Genomic DNA, 18,832 nt, shown 5'->3' with positions numbered 1-18,832 from the left:
GTTTTTCAGGGTCTGTTTATTTGCATTTGATTTTAGAGATGGAATTTAGAGTCTAATATGTGCATAGTACCTGTTAAAGACAGTTTGCTGTATTTGGTCATTTTCTTATCATTCTAGTGACTTTTGGTCACTTTGCAGTGTTCTGTAAACTGGATGCATATTTAGAAGCATTATAACATACTATCCTTTTCTGTATGCCCTCATTTCATTGAATAACTTTTTCCACCCTACTTTTTCTGGATTATTAGCAACAGCGCTCAACTGTAAGCTATCTGTTCACAACAAAAAAGGGTAATTCTTACTTTATTCATATTCTTCTTAAGCACCTTAGAAGATCAGCTTGTCACTCATTAACTATTTCAATTTAATGTCACAGCTCAGTAAGCCACACAAGCTATTATTAGCCACATCAAAATTCACAACAGTCAACATAACTACATATCATCATGACTATCAGCTAAGATTGACTGACACTGAATATTACATCATAATTATTAAATTCTGTCTGATGGATGACACTATAACTGTGCTGATTAAAAACTTGTTAACACCTGAAAACTGCTTTGTTTGTGATGCCTATATACAGATGCGACTAGTACATAAATTACAAAAATGGTAAAATATTACATGATTACAGTTTAGATGTAAACATACAGAGAGACAAAATGAAAGTTTCAATGGTACAATACACAGCAAACTAAATTTGTTTAACCAATAACCATATTATTAGAAACTGACAAAAAGAGGTACAATTTTACTAGAGGGAAGTTTCAATGTGCATAGGATTTCCCAGAGTTTGCCACACATTTTCTGCAAAGTGAAAGTTCTTAATTCGGATACTAAATCAACTAACAGGTTATTTTAGCAAAAAAAACAACATTCATTTCTGGCAACAGAAAAATCGGGTCTGCAAAATTAAAACATTGTTTCTTAGAAATAATTACTACTTAAGATTAGAACATTCTAGGACATGAAAACTTTGAATATGAATAACTTCTGAAATATTAAGTTTTCAGAAAAAGGAAAATGTCTGCTTCAAAGAGGAGAATAGGGCTATCAAATATGTTATGTTAATCCCAAAACCAACAATTTTTAGAAGGAAAGAATTTTGACTGTTGGTGAAGAGTATGAAAAAGTTGAAAAAAAAAAGGGGGAACCTCTTGCTTCTGAGCCAAAATCACAGTTCTAGACTGTGGATGTGACAAAGGGTAGAGTACACACAGAATACTGTGGCCAGTAGATGCACAGACAGCAGCGCACACATGGGGAGAGTGGTAGTGGTGGGGGCTGCAGGTAGGTGCTGTTAGGGAAATGCCAAGCACTGGCGGGGGAGTGCCATGCTCAACTGAAGTCTACACTCACATTTTTTGTAAATACTGAGTGGAGCTCCTCCACGCCCACACTTGCGCAGTGACCATTCAAAAAGATCTGTTGCTTCTGCTTTGGTTAGTATCTAAAAAGAATTCTGCCAAAAATGCAGTGATTTATTTTCACCTGGCTTGTTACCCATTTGTAACTTTCACAGAAGTGTTACAATTGGCAAATTTTGAATAAAACCTACACATTTCTCTTGTTGCCGTGTTAAAATTTGCTTCTTTTTCCACAACGTAGTGGAGTTTACACAGTCTCATCTCACTAACATGTTGTGCAGACACAACTGCGAGAGAACTCTGAAACAGTGGTTTATTAAATTTATTAAGTGAGGAATTGAGGAAAAGTACGGTCAGTATCTCATTAAACAGCACACCCTCAGTACGAAATAAATGTTTAATGTCTTCACTTATATTGTTCCAAAATCCTTAGCATTCCTTGTTTTACCAGATATCAATGGCCCTTAAAAATGACATACTTTCATCAAAAAAGTCTGTAGTTAGTGGAATAACATGGCAAATAATGAAGTTCTGGATAATAACAATGCGGTAAAATACTCTCCTCTTTCCACGTTATCATTTGCCAAAAACTCATTTTGATATCTCGAAAGGTTTATTAAATATGAGGAATGTTGTGAATATTTCACTCTGGTTTTATCGCTGGCGGGGCGCAATCGTAAATGAGTGTGCTATGTCAGATCAATTTTCTGGAGACGTAACAGAGACCTCCACCCAAGTCTAAAGAAAAATTCAATATGCTACCTAAATTTCATATGCAGTAACACATTATAATATGCACCAAACACAAAATCATAGTGACCCTTATTTTTCCTTGCTAACTTTTTCAAATTTCGCACAATGTCTTACTTCCATGTAAATATCAAAATGACTATGACCATTAACGAAATGGTGGGCACATCATAATGAATAAGTAAAACAAAAATGGATTTTTTTTTTAACAGAATAGTTTCCGTGACTTCGTCTGAGAAAGACTGCAGGGCATGCACCTAAATTCTGTCATCGCCGGAAGGCTGGTGGCAGACAGTGTCGGCCTTCCCTTCTGAACAAACAAATGAACTTGCCCAGCACTTTTGACAAAATCTGGTCACTGTGCATTGGCCATAGTACCCTGTGGAGACTAATAATGATTCTTAAGTACCCTGGCAACCACTATCAGTATCCTGTAGCAGTAGTCATAGCAGATGCCATGGTAACATTAATCCACTTTGTAACATTTAATTTACAAGCCTACAGGAAAGAATTGATGGAGGAGCAATTTGTCCCAATACTTTTTGATTCGTAGTTTAAACAGGAGTTTTCTTAATGAGACAAGCTGAGAGAGCTTCAGAGAATTTAATGATGGAAGTGCAGAGATTTGTGCACAAAGAGGATGATTCCACTTGCATACAGTCATTAATCCCTCAAAATAGAACCTCTAGCAATCTAATTTTTAATATTTTGACAGAAATTTAAAATCCTAGTATACTCGTGCAACTTAAGAGCAGACCTTAAAAAAAATAAAACCCTGCTCATATCTGTTTCAGAACTCGTAGTTAAGTTTTCGACCACTAGAGACCATCTGGTCCCACATTTGTAGCCTAGCTGTCTAATTTTGGTTGAGCTGGTTGCCACTTGACAGTGTACTTACTGTGTGTAGCTTTGGATACTCTATGACCAAATCTGTACTCTGTATTGTTGTTTAGGCAATGCTTTCAGAAAAGACTGTCTATAGTGATCCTGAGTTTAAGACTGAATTCAATGGCTCATAAAGTGAACAAGTAAGTAATGTTACTTCATTAGAGACAAAATGATGACAGCTTGTCAGTTGAGTGACAAGTGCCCAACTGCCAGCTTCTCCAAGATTTACGTTAATAGGACACCATTGTGAAATACTTCAAGTTTGAGAAAATTTTCAGTAACTCATTATTTTTAGATTTAAAAGTTATCTATATATGTCTATAAGTTATGAATATAATAGAGGGAAACATTCCATGTGGGAAAAATATATCTAAAAACAAAGATGATGTAACTTACCAAGAGAAAGCGTTGGCATGTTGATAGACACACAAACAAACAGAAACACACACACAAAATTCAAGCTTTCGCAACCAAAGGTTGCTTCGTTAGGGAAGAGGGAAGGAGAGGGAAAGACGAAAGGATGTGGGTTTTAAGGGAGAGGGTAAGGAGTCATTCCAATCCCGGGAGCGGAAAGACTTACTTTAGGGGGGAAAAAGGACAGGTATACACTCGCGCACACACACACATATCCATCCGCACATAAACAGACACAAGCAGACATTTGTAAAGGCAAAGAGTTTCGGCAGAGATGTCAGGCAGGGCAGAAGTACAGAGGCAAAGATGTTGTTCAATGACAGGTGAGGTATGAGTGGCGGCAACTTGAAATTAGCGGAGGTTGATGCCTGGTGGGTAACGCAAAGAGAGGATATACTGAAGGGCAAGTTCCCATCTCCTTTTTTTTTTTTTTTTTTTTTTTTTTTTGTGGTTTTAGGGCGCACAACTTCAATGGAGTTCTGACAGGTTGGTGTAAGTGGGAAGTATCCAGATAACCCGGGCGGTGTAACACTGTGCCAAGATGTGCTGGCCGTGCACCAAGGCATGTTTAGCCACAGGGTGGTCCTCATTACCAACAAACACTGTCTGCCTGTGTCCATTCATGCGAATGGACAGTTTGTTGCTGGTCATTCCCACATAGAAAGCTTCACTGAGTAGGCAGGTCAGTTGGTAAATCAGTAGGTGCTTTCACACGTAGCTCTGCCTTTGATCATGTACACCTTCCGGGTTACAGGACTGGAGTAGGTGGTGGTGGGAGGGTGCAAGGGACAGGTTTTACACTGGGGGCGGTTACAAGGGTAGGTAAGTTATGTCATTCATTATAGGATTTTTTCATTAATAAAAAAATATTACTTTGTGGAACATAATTTGAAAAAAATCAGTAGGTTCAGGGGTTAATGTTGAGGTCTCACTTCTGTTAGCAGCCATGGAGTTGATGCGTGAGTGTCCCACAATGTCACAAGAAAGTTTCTCATGTTTTTGATAAGGTAGTTATTTGAGATTTCATCAGCATACAGCATCTTATAGAGTAGTGCTTCCAGCGCCGTAAATGGCCAGACTATGGCTAAAGTGGCAACACTCCAAACGAACTGTAGCTACTGTGCCCAACATTAAAAATGCACAGCCCTTAAACCCCCTTTACACTGGAGCAAATGCAAATGAACATTAACAAATGCACGTTTACCACTGTACATTACCATTCTCTTGTCACTGAACAAGTGATTGCAATTGCGAAAATGGATGAGAACACAAAATCATGAACAAAGCCCATGAACACTGCATTACTGTCTTTTGGGACTAATAATCGACACACAGGATACTAAACTATATCGTTAGGACCACGATGAAGAACCCTGAAAGTCTTGATTATTCTGCAAGGCAAGTGAAATGTCTTTGACAAAATAAGCAAAATGGCATAGGAAAGGAAGACTTTAGATGTCTCGATTTATACATAAGCAAAAATTGCATGGGGGTAGTGCACTTAACACTGAAGCTCCAGCTTTCCTTAGCATTAATAGAAAATTTTTCATACGTCTGCTGAGACTTTTTGCTAGCTTCTAATCAAAGCTGGGGAGGAAATTTGAAAGTAGATAATCTCTAACATAGCTGTGATACATCAGCCATGTTATTAGAAACACCATCAATCTAAGCACAAGAATGAGCAGTCTTCCGTATTTTTAATTTTAATCAGCATTATAGATACATATTCATAGTTTTTATTTTAAAGGAAATTTATTGTGATTTTCCTCTTTAATAAAAAAGGAATTATGAAAGTTTGTGCTTACCCATTTCACTCCCACCTCCTAAAGAATTTATTGTCTTTCTCACTTCTCCCTAGGATCTTAGAGTACTTGAGCAATTTTCTACCAATCATATTTCTTTTTCTTTGGCATTTGTGAAATGGATCTCTTGGATCCCAAAAGAATGTATGATATTTGTATTCTTATACCAGCAACATTATATTCTCTTCGGAGCACTCCATCATTCGCCCAACTCATGTCAAGAACAACAAAAGTAGGTAAGATAGCAGACGACAGCTTTGTGTACTAGCACTGAAGTGGAGAGGATCCAAACTTCTTTCGATGGTTTGCTAAAAGGCCAAAAACACAAGCAAATACAACTGAATGAGCAAACAAGTGAATGCGAACCAAACATAATGGAACGCCATTTGCAACGCACACCTAACATTTACACCAGAGCGAATATTTTTTCACTGTTGTACATTCATTTGTGTTTTCTTCATTGTAAAGCGGGCTTTAATCATTTTAGGGGCCATTGAAATTGATGTGTCCCTTGTTGATGATAGAAGATATGTCCCAGCAGCCTGAGGGAGGCATCTGAAGGCAAGTTTCATCACCAGTATTCCAATCGACATTACCAAAAGCTTTCTCCAAGTCTAAAAATGCTATAAGCATTGTTTAGCCTTTCCTTAACCTATCTTCTGTGAGAAATCTTAGGTCCTGTATTGCTTCGCGTGTTCTTACATTTCTCTGGAATTCAAAGTTATCTTTGCCAAGGTTTGCTTGTACCAGTTTTTCCAATCTTCTGTAAAGGGTTCGCATTGGTATTTTGCAACTGTGACTTATTAAACAAACAGTTCAATATTTTTCACACCTGTGAGCACCTGGTTTCTTTGGAATTGGAATTATTATATTCTTCTTGAAGTATGAGGGTATTTCACCAGTCCCATACATCTTGCTCACCAGATGGAAGAATTTTGTCATCGCTGGCTCTCCCAAGGCTACCAGTAGCTCTAACAGAATGTTGTCTACTCCCGAGACCTTGTTTCAACTTGAGTCTTTCAGTGCTTTGTCAAATTCTTCATACAGTATCATATCTCCCTTCTCCATCTACGTCCTCTTCCATTTCCATAATATTGCCCTCAATTAGAGCTCTTGATATTCATACAGTTGCTCCTAATTTCTCCAAAGTCTCTTTAATTTTCCTGTAGGCAGCATCTATCTTACCCCTAGTGATATATGCTCCCTACATCCTTACATTTGTCCTTTAGCCATTCCTGCTTAGCCATTCTGCAGTTGCTGTCAATCTCACTTTTTAGACTTTTATATTCCTTTTCATCTGCTTCATTTACTTCATTTTATTTCCTCCTTTCATTAATAAAATAAAATAAATATTTGAATAAAATCTTCTAGGTTTTCAAGCCACATCAATTCGAATAAAATACTCCAGCTTTCAATAGCTCTCTTTGCCATTGTCATATGGAGTAAAAACCACTGATTGATGGGGCTGATACGGTTTTTCGCTTATATAGCCATGATTGCAGCCTCTGGTACCAATCAGAGAAGGCCAAACCGACGTGTGTATGGAAGGAGAGTTGGGCTGCTCATAGCAACTATATCGGCATCTCACTGGATCCTGGCTCAGAGGTAAGCACAACTACAGAGAAATTATTTCAAGAACTCAATAATCATGCAACTACACCAATTTTTCTGGGAAATGGACACCGAACTGTAGCCACATTTGGGAATAGAAGGAAGCCAAACAGAATGGCAACATATACTGAAGAGTCAAAGAAATCAGTACACCTGCCTAATATCTTGTATAGCCCACTCGAGCACACAGAAGTGCCGCAACACGATGTGACATGGATTTGACTAATGTCTGAAGTAGTGCTGGAGGGAATTGACACCATGAATCCTGGGCTGTCCATAAATATGAATGGTGGAATCATCTTCGGTACCAATGGATGACAAACATACACTGAAACACCAAAGAAACTGGTACACACATACGTATTTCAATACAGAGTTATGTAAACAGGTAGAATACGACACTGTGGTTGGCAACGCCTATATAAGACAGCAAGTGTTTGGCACATTTGTTCAATTGGTTACTGCTACTACAATGGCAGGTTATCAAGATTTAAGTGAATCTGAATGTGGTGTTACAGTCAGCACACAAGTGAGATAGCAATGAAGTGGGGATTTTCCCATAAGACCACTTCACGAGTGTACCATGAATAATCAGGAATCCGGTAAAACATAAAATCTTCAACATTGCCGCATCCGCAAAAAGATCTTGCAAGAATGGGACCAACAACAACTGAAGAGAATCTTCCAGTGTGACAGAAGCGCAACCTTTCTGCAAACTGCTGCAGATTTCAATGTTGGGCCACCAAGAACGTCAGCGTATTAACCATTCAACGAAACAACATCGTTATGGGCTTTTGGAGCCAGAGGCCCACTCATGTTACTTTGTTGACTGCACGTCAAAAATTTTACGCTTTGCCAGGGCCTGTCAATGCCGACATTGGACTGTTGTGGACTGGAAACATGTATCCCGGTTGGACAAGTCTCGTTTCAAATTGTATCGAGCAGATGGATGTGTGCCTGTATGGAGACAATCTCATGAATCAATGGAACCTGCATATCAGCATGGGACCGTTCAAGCTGGTGGAGACACAATAATGGTGTGTGGCGTGTGCAGTTGGAGTGATATGGGTCTCCTGATGCATCTAGATATGACTCTGACAGATGAAACATACTTAAGCATACTGCCTGATTACCTGCATCCATTCACGTCCATTGTGCATTTCGACGGACTTGGGCAATTTCAGCAGAACAATGTGACACCCCACACATCCGGAATTGCTACAGAGTGGCTCCAGGAACACTCTTCTGAGTTCGAGGACTTCTGCTGGCCACCAACCTCCTCGGACATTAACATTACTGAGTGTATCTGGGATGCCTTGCAATGTACTGTTCAGAAGATATCTCCAACTCCTTGTACTCTTACAGATTTATGGACAGTCCGGGATTCATGGTGTCAATTCCCTCCAGCACTACTTCAGACATTAGTCAAATCCATGTCACATTGTGTTGCGGCACTCCTGCATGCTCGAGGAGGCTATACAAGATATTAGGCAGCTGTACTAGTTTCTTTGGCTCTTCAGTGTATGTTGCCAATTAGATTTTGTAGAAAGATGTGCGTACATAAAGAATACGAAAGACAAGAAGATGATTTGCTTTAAATGTTTTGTTGGTGAAGATTGTGAGTGTGCTGCAGTCACAAACTTTTGTTTTGTCAGCATGAAAGAAGGGGGAAGAAGATGCCACTCCACTATTTCGCATGGAAGATAGCAAAGTGAAGTCACAGGATGACATAAATGATGCTGCTGGTACTATTCAAACAAAACTAAATAAGTTAACGTAACTTCCTGAGTATGGATGGAAAGAGTTGACAGAAATACTATGGCTCCCCTAAGATTTTCTTCTCAGCCCAGAATAATAAGAGGACGTGTTCAATTAAAAGTGAAATCATAAGAACCATTTTGTATGAACTCTTACTCTATTCCACCAGCCAAGAAACATGCAGCTGACTAATAAATTAAGTGTTGTGCCATATACAGGGTGTATACGTGGACAAGAAAAAAAAAAAAATTCACAGGTTTTCCCGGATCTCCCAGAAAACAACATACTTTTTCCGCAAATGAAAACACACTTCTTACAAGGTGAAAATACATTTTTCCAAGATAAGTGATGGTGTACTTTTCCTCGCAGCTGTAAAAACATCAATCCTTTGAATGGTAAAGTTTTTACGTACCAGCGAGAACTTCCCAGCACTTTAAAAAATGAAACTCGGCACCGGGGTGGGGGGGGTGGGGGGGTGGGGGTTGAACACATTCCGGAAAGATCTTTGATGTGCAGCAACATGTACACTGCCTATCTTCATATTACGATATACTGCATATTTCTGTATTACAAAAGTAAATTCGAATTCCACCAAACACAACACGTTAGTTTCCGAAGCATTGAAACAGATATTGCAACACGCTATTGTAAGTCAATCACAGCAGATATTCAGAGCATAGGACATGTGATGTAGTCAGCCAACAGCAACATCAATGTTAAGTAGCATGAATGCACAAATAGGAAAATTTAATGGTTTAAATTAACGTACATAGTGTAGCTACAAGAAAAGCTAAGTCTTCACTTATAATACTGGTCTTGAAGATTAATATGCTACAAGAAAAGTTAAGCTTTCACACGAAAATAATGCTTTTCGAAGAACCATGCGCAATATTTTCCCGCGACCTCTTAGACAAGGGTTCATTTCAGCAGCACCAGGAAACACATTACTGCATGTGGGCAGCTACGATGACGTAGGAAGCCCATATGTTCATACACATATAGCAATAAGAGATTTTACATGATGTCATAAAAGAAATAGGACATAAGAGGATACTCCACGAGCATAGGAATTTCGTAAACCACACTAAAATCCATAATTCGACTTGAATGATGCACTTATATGTCCAGATTCACAACGAAGTAGGCCCCAACCTGATATTAAGCTTTTCAGAGTGCTTTTCGGGACGCAAATTTTCTTGGAGTACCAATACTATATTGTCTCATGTTTGATTCTTTATTATGGTTATAACGCCATGTGTGCCAGAAGACGAAAATGTGCACTTGAAATTCAGTGAACACTTGATACTAGCCAATGGCGGGGAATGAAACACTTCGTTTCCTATAAATTGACTGCATCTGCGGAAAAGATTAATTAACGTCACATTTACTTAGCAAACCGACAAAAATAACTTCATTGTTGTGTAAGGCTAATAATGTTTGACTGCCAGAAACGTGGTAATAAAATAAAATCAGAAAACAAACTAATAACAGCCTTCCGTAATTATGTGAATGTATTTAAATCACTTGATAGCTCCCGGCCACAGAAATCAGTTTTGTTTTCATTTGACGTGTGAACTGTACACGAAGAGGAAATAGGACATCAGGAAACAGCAAAATCACTAAGTGTAAACTCAGGTAACTGTCCCCCTCCCCACTAAAACCCAGACTTCTTGCACATGCGCGAATCTGGCAGCTTGGGCGAGCCAGGAAAATTTTTCTGTGTAGCATGACTGCTTCTTGCTACTGCTGCAGTTACACTTCAAGTAGCCAGAACTGGGAGAAGGCACTGCACATATGGATCTCAACTGCGCATGTGCATGAGCCCGATGACAACTGCTCAACAGTTGTGCCATCATGCTCATCAGAAGCAGTTTGCTGTTATGAAGTTTTCCACAGTCTTTGTCCAAATGCCTATGACAAATTTGACTGTTTATCAGTTCTTACCAGTCAAAATTACAAAAATTTAACTGAAGACTAAAACAATGAAAAATTCCTGGAATTCTAGAATATTCCCAGGTTTTTCCCAGATTTCTCCCAGGCAAAAGAATTCCTGCATTTCCCGGTTGTCCCAGAGCGTATACTGTTTTTACAAGTGGAAAGCACAAAGTGTTAAAATTAATGACTACCTTGTGATCCAGGTGCAGTAACCTCTCCGCATGCTCAGCGTGATTGTTCTGTTGCCACATAGCTAATGTTGTCAAAATGTGATAGTCATGACACTGAGGCTGCTGACATGTTCACCGCCGGTTTGTGGGTGCGTGTGTATGCACATGAGCTGCAAGACATGTGATGCCTGATGGGAGCAGGGCTACCACACTGCCACCTGCTGCTAACCACTAGCACTTCTGGGCAAGGAAGTTGTGTAAGCTGCTGCTTCGAAGCCCACCACTTTATTTCCCTGTATTTCCCTGTGGCACGGTTGTCAGAGTGTGTGCCAGTCAAATAAGGTACTGTGCCCACCACTTCAATGGTGGCTGAGTGCGTTATGATGGACCATGCATGTCCCAACGCATTCCCTGACCTGTACTGAATCTTGTCATCTTTTCTATGATACCCTTATGCTACAACCATCTACAGTGAAGTGTTTAAAAGTAGATCACAGTGAAATAGTGAATTATACAGTGCATTATGGAAGCACTTTGATATAGAAAGGGAATTTGAAATTACTGAAGTTGTTTTTAAACCATGTTCTAATTTTATTGTCAACTTAATGATGCCAATTTTAGCATTCTTTTTTCTGATTTGACAATGTTATCTAAATAATGCATATTGCAATGATTTACTAATACTGTTTGATGAAATCTACATTTATCTTTTTCTACTATGATTGGCATATTGCTGCATGGTGTTTTCTATGCCTTTTGATCACTCTTTTACATGTAATTCACTTTCAAAAAATAATACTAATAATAAAATAAAAGAAGAAATCTGAAAAATTCCTGGCAAATATTTGAAACTCAATTATTGTGTCAAACAACTGCACCAATTGATATGAGTCATGAGCCAGCAAACTTAAAGCTTTCAAAATACTGAATGCTTACATAGCAATAATTTACTTGGTTTACACAGAAGTGGCCTTTGTTTACTAATTACTATCTTTACAAGTGCTTATCTTTTTGATTATTTGTGTGTGGACACAGCTTTGAAGTCAGATTCAGTTCCTCATTTTTTTCTTCTCTGGCTGTCTTCCATGGACAAGTCTTCTACGTATACGTATTCTATCTATCTACTGACATCATATGTCTTTCTACTAATGAAAGTTATATTAAGTACATAATATATACATTAGTTACAAGCATGCCACCATGTTAATGATTGATTGATTGATTGATCTTTCCACAATGAAATTACAAAGGTAAGAGATGAGGTACTGGAAGAAGTAAAGCTGTGAGGACAGGTTATGCTTCGGTAGCTCAATCGATAGAGCATTTTCCCATAAAAGTCTCAGTCTACCACACAGTTTTTATCTTCCAGGAGGATTGACTGATCTTTCCTGTTACCAGCACTCTTTCTTGGACGACTTAAATGTTTCATTCACAGTTTGTTTTGAATTTCTTCCCTTTGATTTCACATGTGCATGAAGAATCCAAAATCAAAAATTTAAGAGTTCCAGAGATTTAAGATTATCACTGCTGTGCCTCTTTCATCAGGAGAAAAGATACTGTCTCTGTGAGCTGCAACAATGTGTGGCTAAACCTCTCTGGTTACAACAGTCAAATAAAATGCTGCTCATTTTGGGCGCACAGTGCAGCAGTTGTGGTTGCTGTTCAGAGCTGGCTGGTTGTTAAGAGAAAGGTGCCGTAATATGCATTTAGATGTGAGCACAAATAATGTTTAGTGACAGCTTTAGTATAGGGAATGACATCCCAAAATGAATCATTTCGGAACGTAAGGTCCTGATTTCGTTATTCCGATTTCATAACTGTCGATTACAAAGGCATTACTAAATGAATATTTGCATCTTAGTCTGTTGTACTTTCTGAAATTCATTCACCAGTAACTAAAGAATACTAATTAGGCAATAAGTCGTCGTTAAAAAGTAGATGCATTATTGGCAATTAAGTGAGGAGGAGGATATCTCAGAAATTTTAGAGTAGTCATGCAGGTGTGTGTGTGTGTGTGTGTGTGTGTGTGTGTGTGTGTGTGTGAATTCCTAAGGGACCAAACTATTGAGGTGGTCGGCCCTAAACTTACATGCTACTTAAACTAACTTAAGCTTTTAAAAAAAAAAAAAAAGACACACACACACGCGCGTACGTACGTCTGAGGGAGGACTCTAACCTCCGGCAGGAGTGGCCGCACAATCCGTGACATGGTGCCCCAAATCACGCGGCCACTCCATACAGCAGAAGCATATGTACATACTTCTGGCTTCCAATATGCACAGATTCCGACGACTATACTTCATATAAATTATAAAATACCACTTTAACATTATTTTGCAAACATTTTACTTTACCTGTATTACAAGAAAGTGCTTTAGCAGATCTGTAGACATTTGCTGTTTTACGTGTTATCTCTGGCAGCCCTTCAACAGATTTTGCAACATACTTGTATGGAAGACTCCGAAGAGTCTCATTGAAGTAATTTTCGTTGTATTTGCGTTCCAAGATATCAACAGTCTCAAATGCCTCAATGATCCTGAAAAATTTAAATCATGAAGTGTGATAAGTATACCACCAAACAGTATAATATTCTGAAACAACAACATCAACTTACAAACCCCTGGGCACGTAAATAATGAAAGAAAGCAGTTTTTACATGAAGTACACATCAATGTTGGTCACACTACAGCTCAAAGCTGAAAATTAAATGTGGTATTTAGTGATATCAGGTGCAATTTAAGTTACAAAAGCTTCTGTAACCACACAATGACTGGTGGAAGAAAGAGTAGAGTGGATAAAAGTGAGAAAGCAAGCCATAAGTTTTCAAGTTAAGCACTCAAATAATATTAGGATTTTTTCTTTCACTTTCAAATCTGACAATGCTTTTTATACATAAAAGAAACCATGTTGTGTTATACATTACGTGCATTTGCGTTTCATGAAGACCAATAATTGTGGATCCATTTTAAAACCAATCCAGTGTGGAGTTGTTATTTCTATCATCCATTCTTGAAATAATGCAAAAGTCTGAGAGAGCAGTGCATCAAGGCATACCACAATGCAGAAAACCTATTACAGATGAAGAATTAAATCCAATTCGCATCTGTGGTAGTTTTCTGGCATATAAAGAGAATAAAGTAAACAAATATGGGTGACAAATCACTTGGTATGAAGGGCACCCGCAGATGTGATGATACAATTCAACTGACAAAAACTGCAACAGCTGCATCAAAATGATTTATTAACATGTTGAGTGCAGAGCGGATTTTACAGGGTTTTCCACTGATGTGACAACCTGAAGGATTTATCTAAAGCCAAAAACTGTTACTGAATACAACAAGGTATAAACTGCTAATCACTTTTCTGATCAGGTGAATGCATATAGCAGTTCAGGGAGAAAGACAGTAAAATGGCATCAAAAGTTAGCCTTCAGTTTTATTTTGAACACCACTGCTGTGAATGTTTTATATGTATCCTAAAATTTTGGAAACCATTAGCAGATGCACTCACGTGGCATTCACATGAAAAAACTCCAGTGAGGATTGATACATAAAGAAGAAAACTCAATGGACAATGCGTGTTCTCTCTCTCTCTCTCTCTCTCTCTCTCTCTCTCTCTCTCTCTTTTTGTCGTTTAGGAGAAACGAATTTATTAAGTTTGTTTCATAATTTCTATGCCTACTCATTACATTTTGATTTTTTTTCCTGAATAAAAATGCCTATAAAACAGTGGAGTCTTTCTGAATACACATGAATAGCTAAAAGACTGAGGACTGTGAGGTCTAAGAATCTAATGAATATTGTGAGGTGAAACTTTCTGCAGCTTGAGAACATCACTCTTTAATTTGCTGTTTGGAAACTGCTTCCAAAAGTGAGGCATGGCACAACTCTGATCAAGGGTATCTTGCATTATCTCGCTCCTCAGTACTCTTCACTCACAGGGGCTTGAAGTTACTTCTCACCAATTTAATATCACAGGAGCCGAAGATCTGACAGGAAGTGGTGCAAGCAAGAAAGCTTTTATACCTTGAAACCTGACTTACTGCCAAAAATTAACATTTCACTTTAAACATGTACAACTACTGGTGAGGCTATTATGCCACAACCATAAAGAAAGAAAAAGGCCAGATACTGGGCAATGGTCCATGGACCTTATTGCCAATTGCTTTTCGTACAGCAACTGTTACAGGGCTCTCTCCCATATTGTGAAGCAAACAGGCTCTTCATTCATATCACCTATCATTGACATCAAACAATGCATACAAAGAAGATTTGTAAGTTGACAATAAATTCCAGCTGTATGAAGTCTCGAGCCAGCTAAAAATAATACCAAGACAATGTTGGGTTTCTCAGATAATCCATACCTAAGAAGCTTGTTGCCTCCATGTGGTCACTGTTGTGCCATGTCACTCACCACCGATACACTGATTTGCATGTTTGTGCTATCTACTATGTGCATTAGGTCTGAGTGGCAGCGTCATCTGCCGGGCATTTTCGCGAAGCTGGGAGGTGCTGTTCCTAGCTGCAGGCAGTGAGGAGCAGACACCAGTTAACAGCAGACGTCTGCTGCATGCTACAACACCTGGGCTGCCTTCAGCACAAGTTGGCAGCGCATAAGCAAGTGGTGCTCTTGTGGAGCCGTATCACTGTGACCAAGCCTCAGTCTGTCTGTGTCTTTCCTGTGAGTGCGTTCCACCGGATGGTATTTTCTTACCTCGAGAACTGCTTCTTTCCTCAACTGACCATGGCGAGAGCTTAATGTTGCATGTGCAATGTTTCTCTGATACACTGTCTCATCTCATAAGCCCTTTGTGTTTGAAATCTGTAAAGTGGCCACATGCAGCAGTTGGCTGTCTCGTTCCTAATTTAAACTGAACACGATGCGCTAAACTACAGTGGTGAGCTGCCTCTCATCATTTTGTTCATTAGAGTTGAATGAATGGCCGCTCCTAACTGGACTCGTTATTGTGTGGCTATCCTTGTTGCTGTTGTTGTTGTTGTTGTTGTGGTCTTCAGTCCTGAGACTGGTTTGATGCAGCTCTCCATGCTACTCTATCCTGTGCAAGCTGCTTCATCTCCCAGTACCTACTGCAACCTATATCCTTCTGAATCTGTTTAGTGTATTCATCTCTTGGTCTCCTTCTACAATTTTTACCTTCCATGCTGCCCTCCAATACTAAATTGGTGATCCCTTGATGCCTCAGAACATGTCCTACCAACCGATCCCTTCTTCTAGTCAAGTTGTGCCACAAGCTTCTCTTCTCCCCAATCCTAGTCAATACCTCCTCATTAGTTATCTGATCTACCCATCTAATCTTCAGCATTCTTCTGTAGCACCACATTTTGAAAGCTTCAATTCTCTTCTTGTCGAAACTATTTATCGTCCGTATTTCACTTCCATACATGGCCACACTCCATACAAATACTTTCAGAAATGACTTCCTGACACTTAAATCTATATTCGATGTTAACAAATTTCTCTTCTTCAGAAACACTTTCCTTGCCATTGCCAGTCTACATTTTATATCCTCTCTACTTCAACCATCATCAGTTATTTTGCTCTCCAAATAGCAAAACTCATTTACTACTTTAAGCGTCTCATTTCCTAATCTAATTCCTGCAGCATCACCCGATTGAATTTGACTACTTTCAATTGTCCTTGTTTTGCTTTTGTTGATGTTCATCTTATATCCTCCTTTCAAGACACTGTCCATTCCATTCAGCTGCTCTTCCAGGTCATTTGCTGTCTCTGACAGAACTACAATGTCATCAGCGAACCTCAAAGTTTTTATTTCTTCTCCATGGACTTTAATACTGACTCCGAATTTTTCTTTTCTTTCCTTCACTGCTTGCTCAATATACAGATTGAATAACAATGGGGATAGGCTACAACCCTGTCTCACTCCCTTCCAACCACTGCTACCCTTTCACGCCCCTCGACTCCTTATAACTGCCATCTGGTTTCTGTACAAATTGTAAATAGCCTTTCGCTCCCTGTATTTTGCCCCTGCCACCTTCAAAATTTGAAAGAGAGTATTCCAGTTAACATTGTCAAACACTTTCTCTAAGTCTACACATGCTAGAAACGTAGGTTTGCCTTTCCTTAATCTAGCTTCTAAGATAAGTCGTAGGGTCAGTATTGCCTCACGTGTTCCAATAGTTCTACGGAATCCAAACTGATCTTCCCCGAGGTCGGCTTCTACTAGTTCTTCCATTCGTCTGTAAAGAATTCGCGTCAGTATTTTGCAGCTGTGGCTTATTAAACTGATAGTTCGGTAATTTTCACATCTGTCAACACCTGCTTTCTTTGGGATTGGAATTATTATATTCTTCTTGAAGTCTGAGGGTATTTCGCCTGTCTCATACATCTTGCTCACCAGATGGTAGAGTTTCGTCAGGACTGGCTCTCCCAAGGCCGTCAGTAGTTCCAATGGAATGTTGTCTACTCCCGGGGCCTTGTTTCGACTCAGATGTTTCTTCACGCAGTATTATATCTCCCATTATATCTCCCATTTCATCTTCATCTACATCCTCTTCCATTTCCATAATATTGTCCTCAAGTACATCACCCTTGTATAGACCCTCTATATACTCCTTCCACCTTTCTGCTTTCCCTTCTTTGCTTAGAACTGGGTTTCCATCTGAGCTCTTGATATTCATACAAGTGGTTCTCTTTTTCTCCAAAGGTCTCCTTAATTTTCCTATCTTACCTTTGTCATCTAGCCATCCCTGCTTAGCCATTTTGCACTTCCTGTCAATGTCATTTTTGAGACGTTTGTATTCCTTTTTTCCTACTTCATTTACTGCATTTTTATATTTTCTCCTTTCATCAATTAAATTCAATACTTCTTCTGTTATCCAAGGAGTTCTACTAGCCATTGTCTTTTTATCTACTTGATCCTCTACTGCCTTCACTACTTCATCCCTCAAAGCTACCCATTCTTCTTCTACTGTATTTCTTTCCCCCATTCCTGTCAATTGTTCCCTTATGCTCTCCCTGAAACTCTGTATAACCTCTGGTTTAGTCAGTTAATCCAGGTCCCATCTCCTTAAATTTCCACTTTTTTGCAGTTTCTTCAGTATTAATCTACAGTTCATAATCAATAAGATTGTGGTCAGAGTCCACATCTGCCCCTGGAAATGTCTTAACAATTTAAAACCTGGTTTCTAAATCTCTGTCTTACCTTTATATAATCTATCTGAAACCTTCTAGTATCTCCAGGGTTCTTCCATGTATACAACCTTCTTTCATGATTCTTGAACGAAGTGTTAGCTATGATTAAGTTGTGCTCTGTCAAAATTCTACCAAGCGGCTTCCTCTTTCATTTCTCTTCCCCAATCCATATTCACCTACTACGTTTCCTTCTCTCCCTTTTCCTACTACCGAATTCCAGTCACCCATCATTATTAAATTTTCGTCTCCCTTCACTATCTGAATAATTTCTTTGATTTCATCATACATTTCTTAAATTTTGTTTGTCATCTGCAGAGCTAGTTGGCATATAAACTTGTACTACTGTAGTAAGTGTGAGCTTTGTTTCTATCTTGGCCACAATAATGCGTTCACTATGCTGTTTGTAGTAGCTTACTCACACTCCTACTTTTTAAATCATTATTAAACCTACTCCTGCATTACCCCTATTTGATTTTGTATTTATAACCCTGTATTCACCTGACCAAAACTCTTGTTCCTCCTGCCACCGAACTTCACTAATTCCCACTATATCTAACTTTAACCTATCCATTTCCCTTTTAAAATTTTCTAAACTACCTGCCCGATTAAGGGATCTCACATTCCACGCTCCGATCCGTAGAACGCCAGTTTTCTTTCTCCTGATAACGACGTCCTCTTGAGTAGTCCCCACCCGGAGACCCAAATGGGGGACTATTTTACCTCCGGAATACCTTACCCAAGAGGACGCCATCATCATTTAACCATACAGTAAAGCTGCATGCCCTCGGGAAAAATTACGGCTGTAGTTTCCCCTTGCTTTCAGCCATTCGCAGTACCAGCACATCAAGGCCATTTTGGTTATTGTTACAAGGCCAGATCAGTCAATGATCCAGACTGTTGCCCCTGCAACTACTGAAAAGGCTGCTGCCCCTCTTCAGGAACCACACGTTTGTCTGGCCTC

General features: G+C 39.1%; 1 protein-coding gene across 1 annotated transcript in view; it reads right to left on the bottom strand.

Moving 5' to 3' along the window:
* LOC124789141 (protein ELYS) overlaps positions 1-18,832 on the bottom strand; it is a 259,690-nt gene that overhangs the window by 86,482 nt on the left and 154,376 nt on the right. The window contains exon 18 of the mRNA XM_047256434.1: positions 13,053-13,234. Coding sequence (XP_047112390.1) covers positions 13,053-13,234 — 182 coding nt within the window. The remainder of the gene's footprint in view (positions 1-13,052; positions 13,235-18,832) is intronic.

The sequence above is a fragment of the Schistocerca piceifrons genome, chromosome 3, assembly GCF_021461385.2.
Source record: "Schistocerca piceifrons isolate TAMUIC-IGC-003096 chromosome 3, iqSchPice1.1, whole genome shotgun sequence".
Taxonomy (NCBI): domain Eukaryota; kingdom Metazoa; phylum Arthropoda; class Insecta; order Orthoptera; family Acrididae; genus Schistocerca; species Schistocerca piceifrons.
This window is presented reverse-complemented; position numbering and strand designations above follow the sequence as displayed.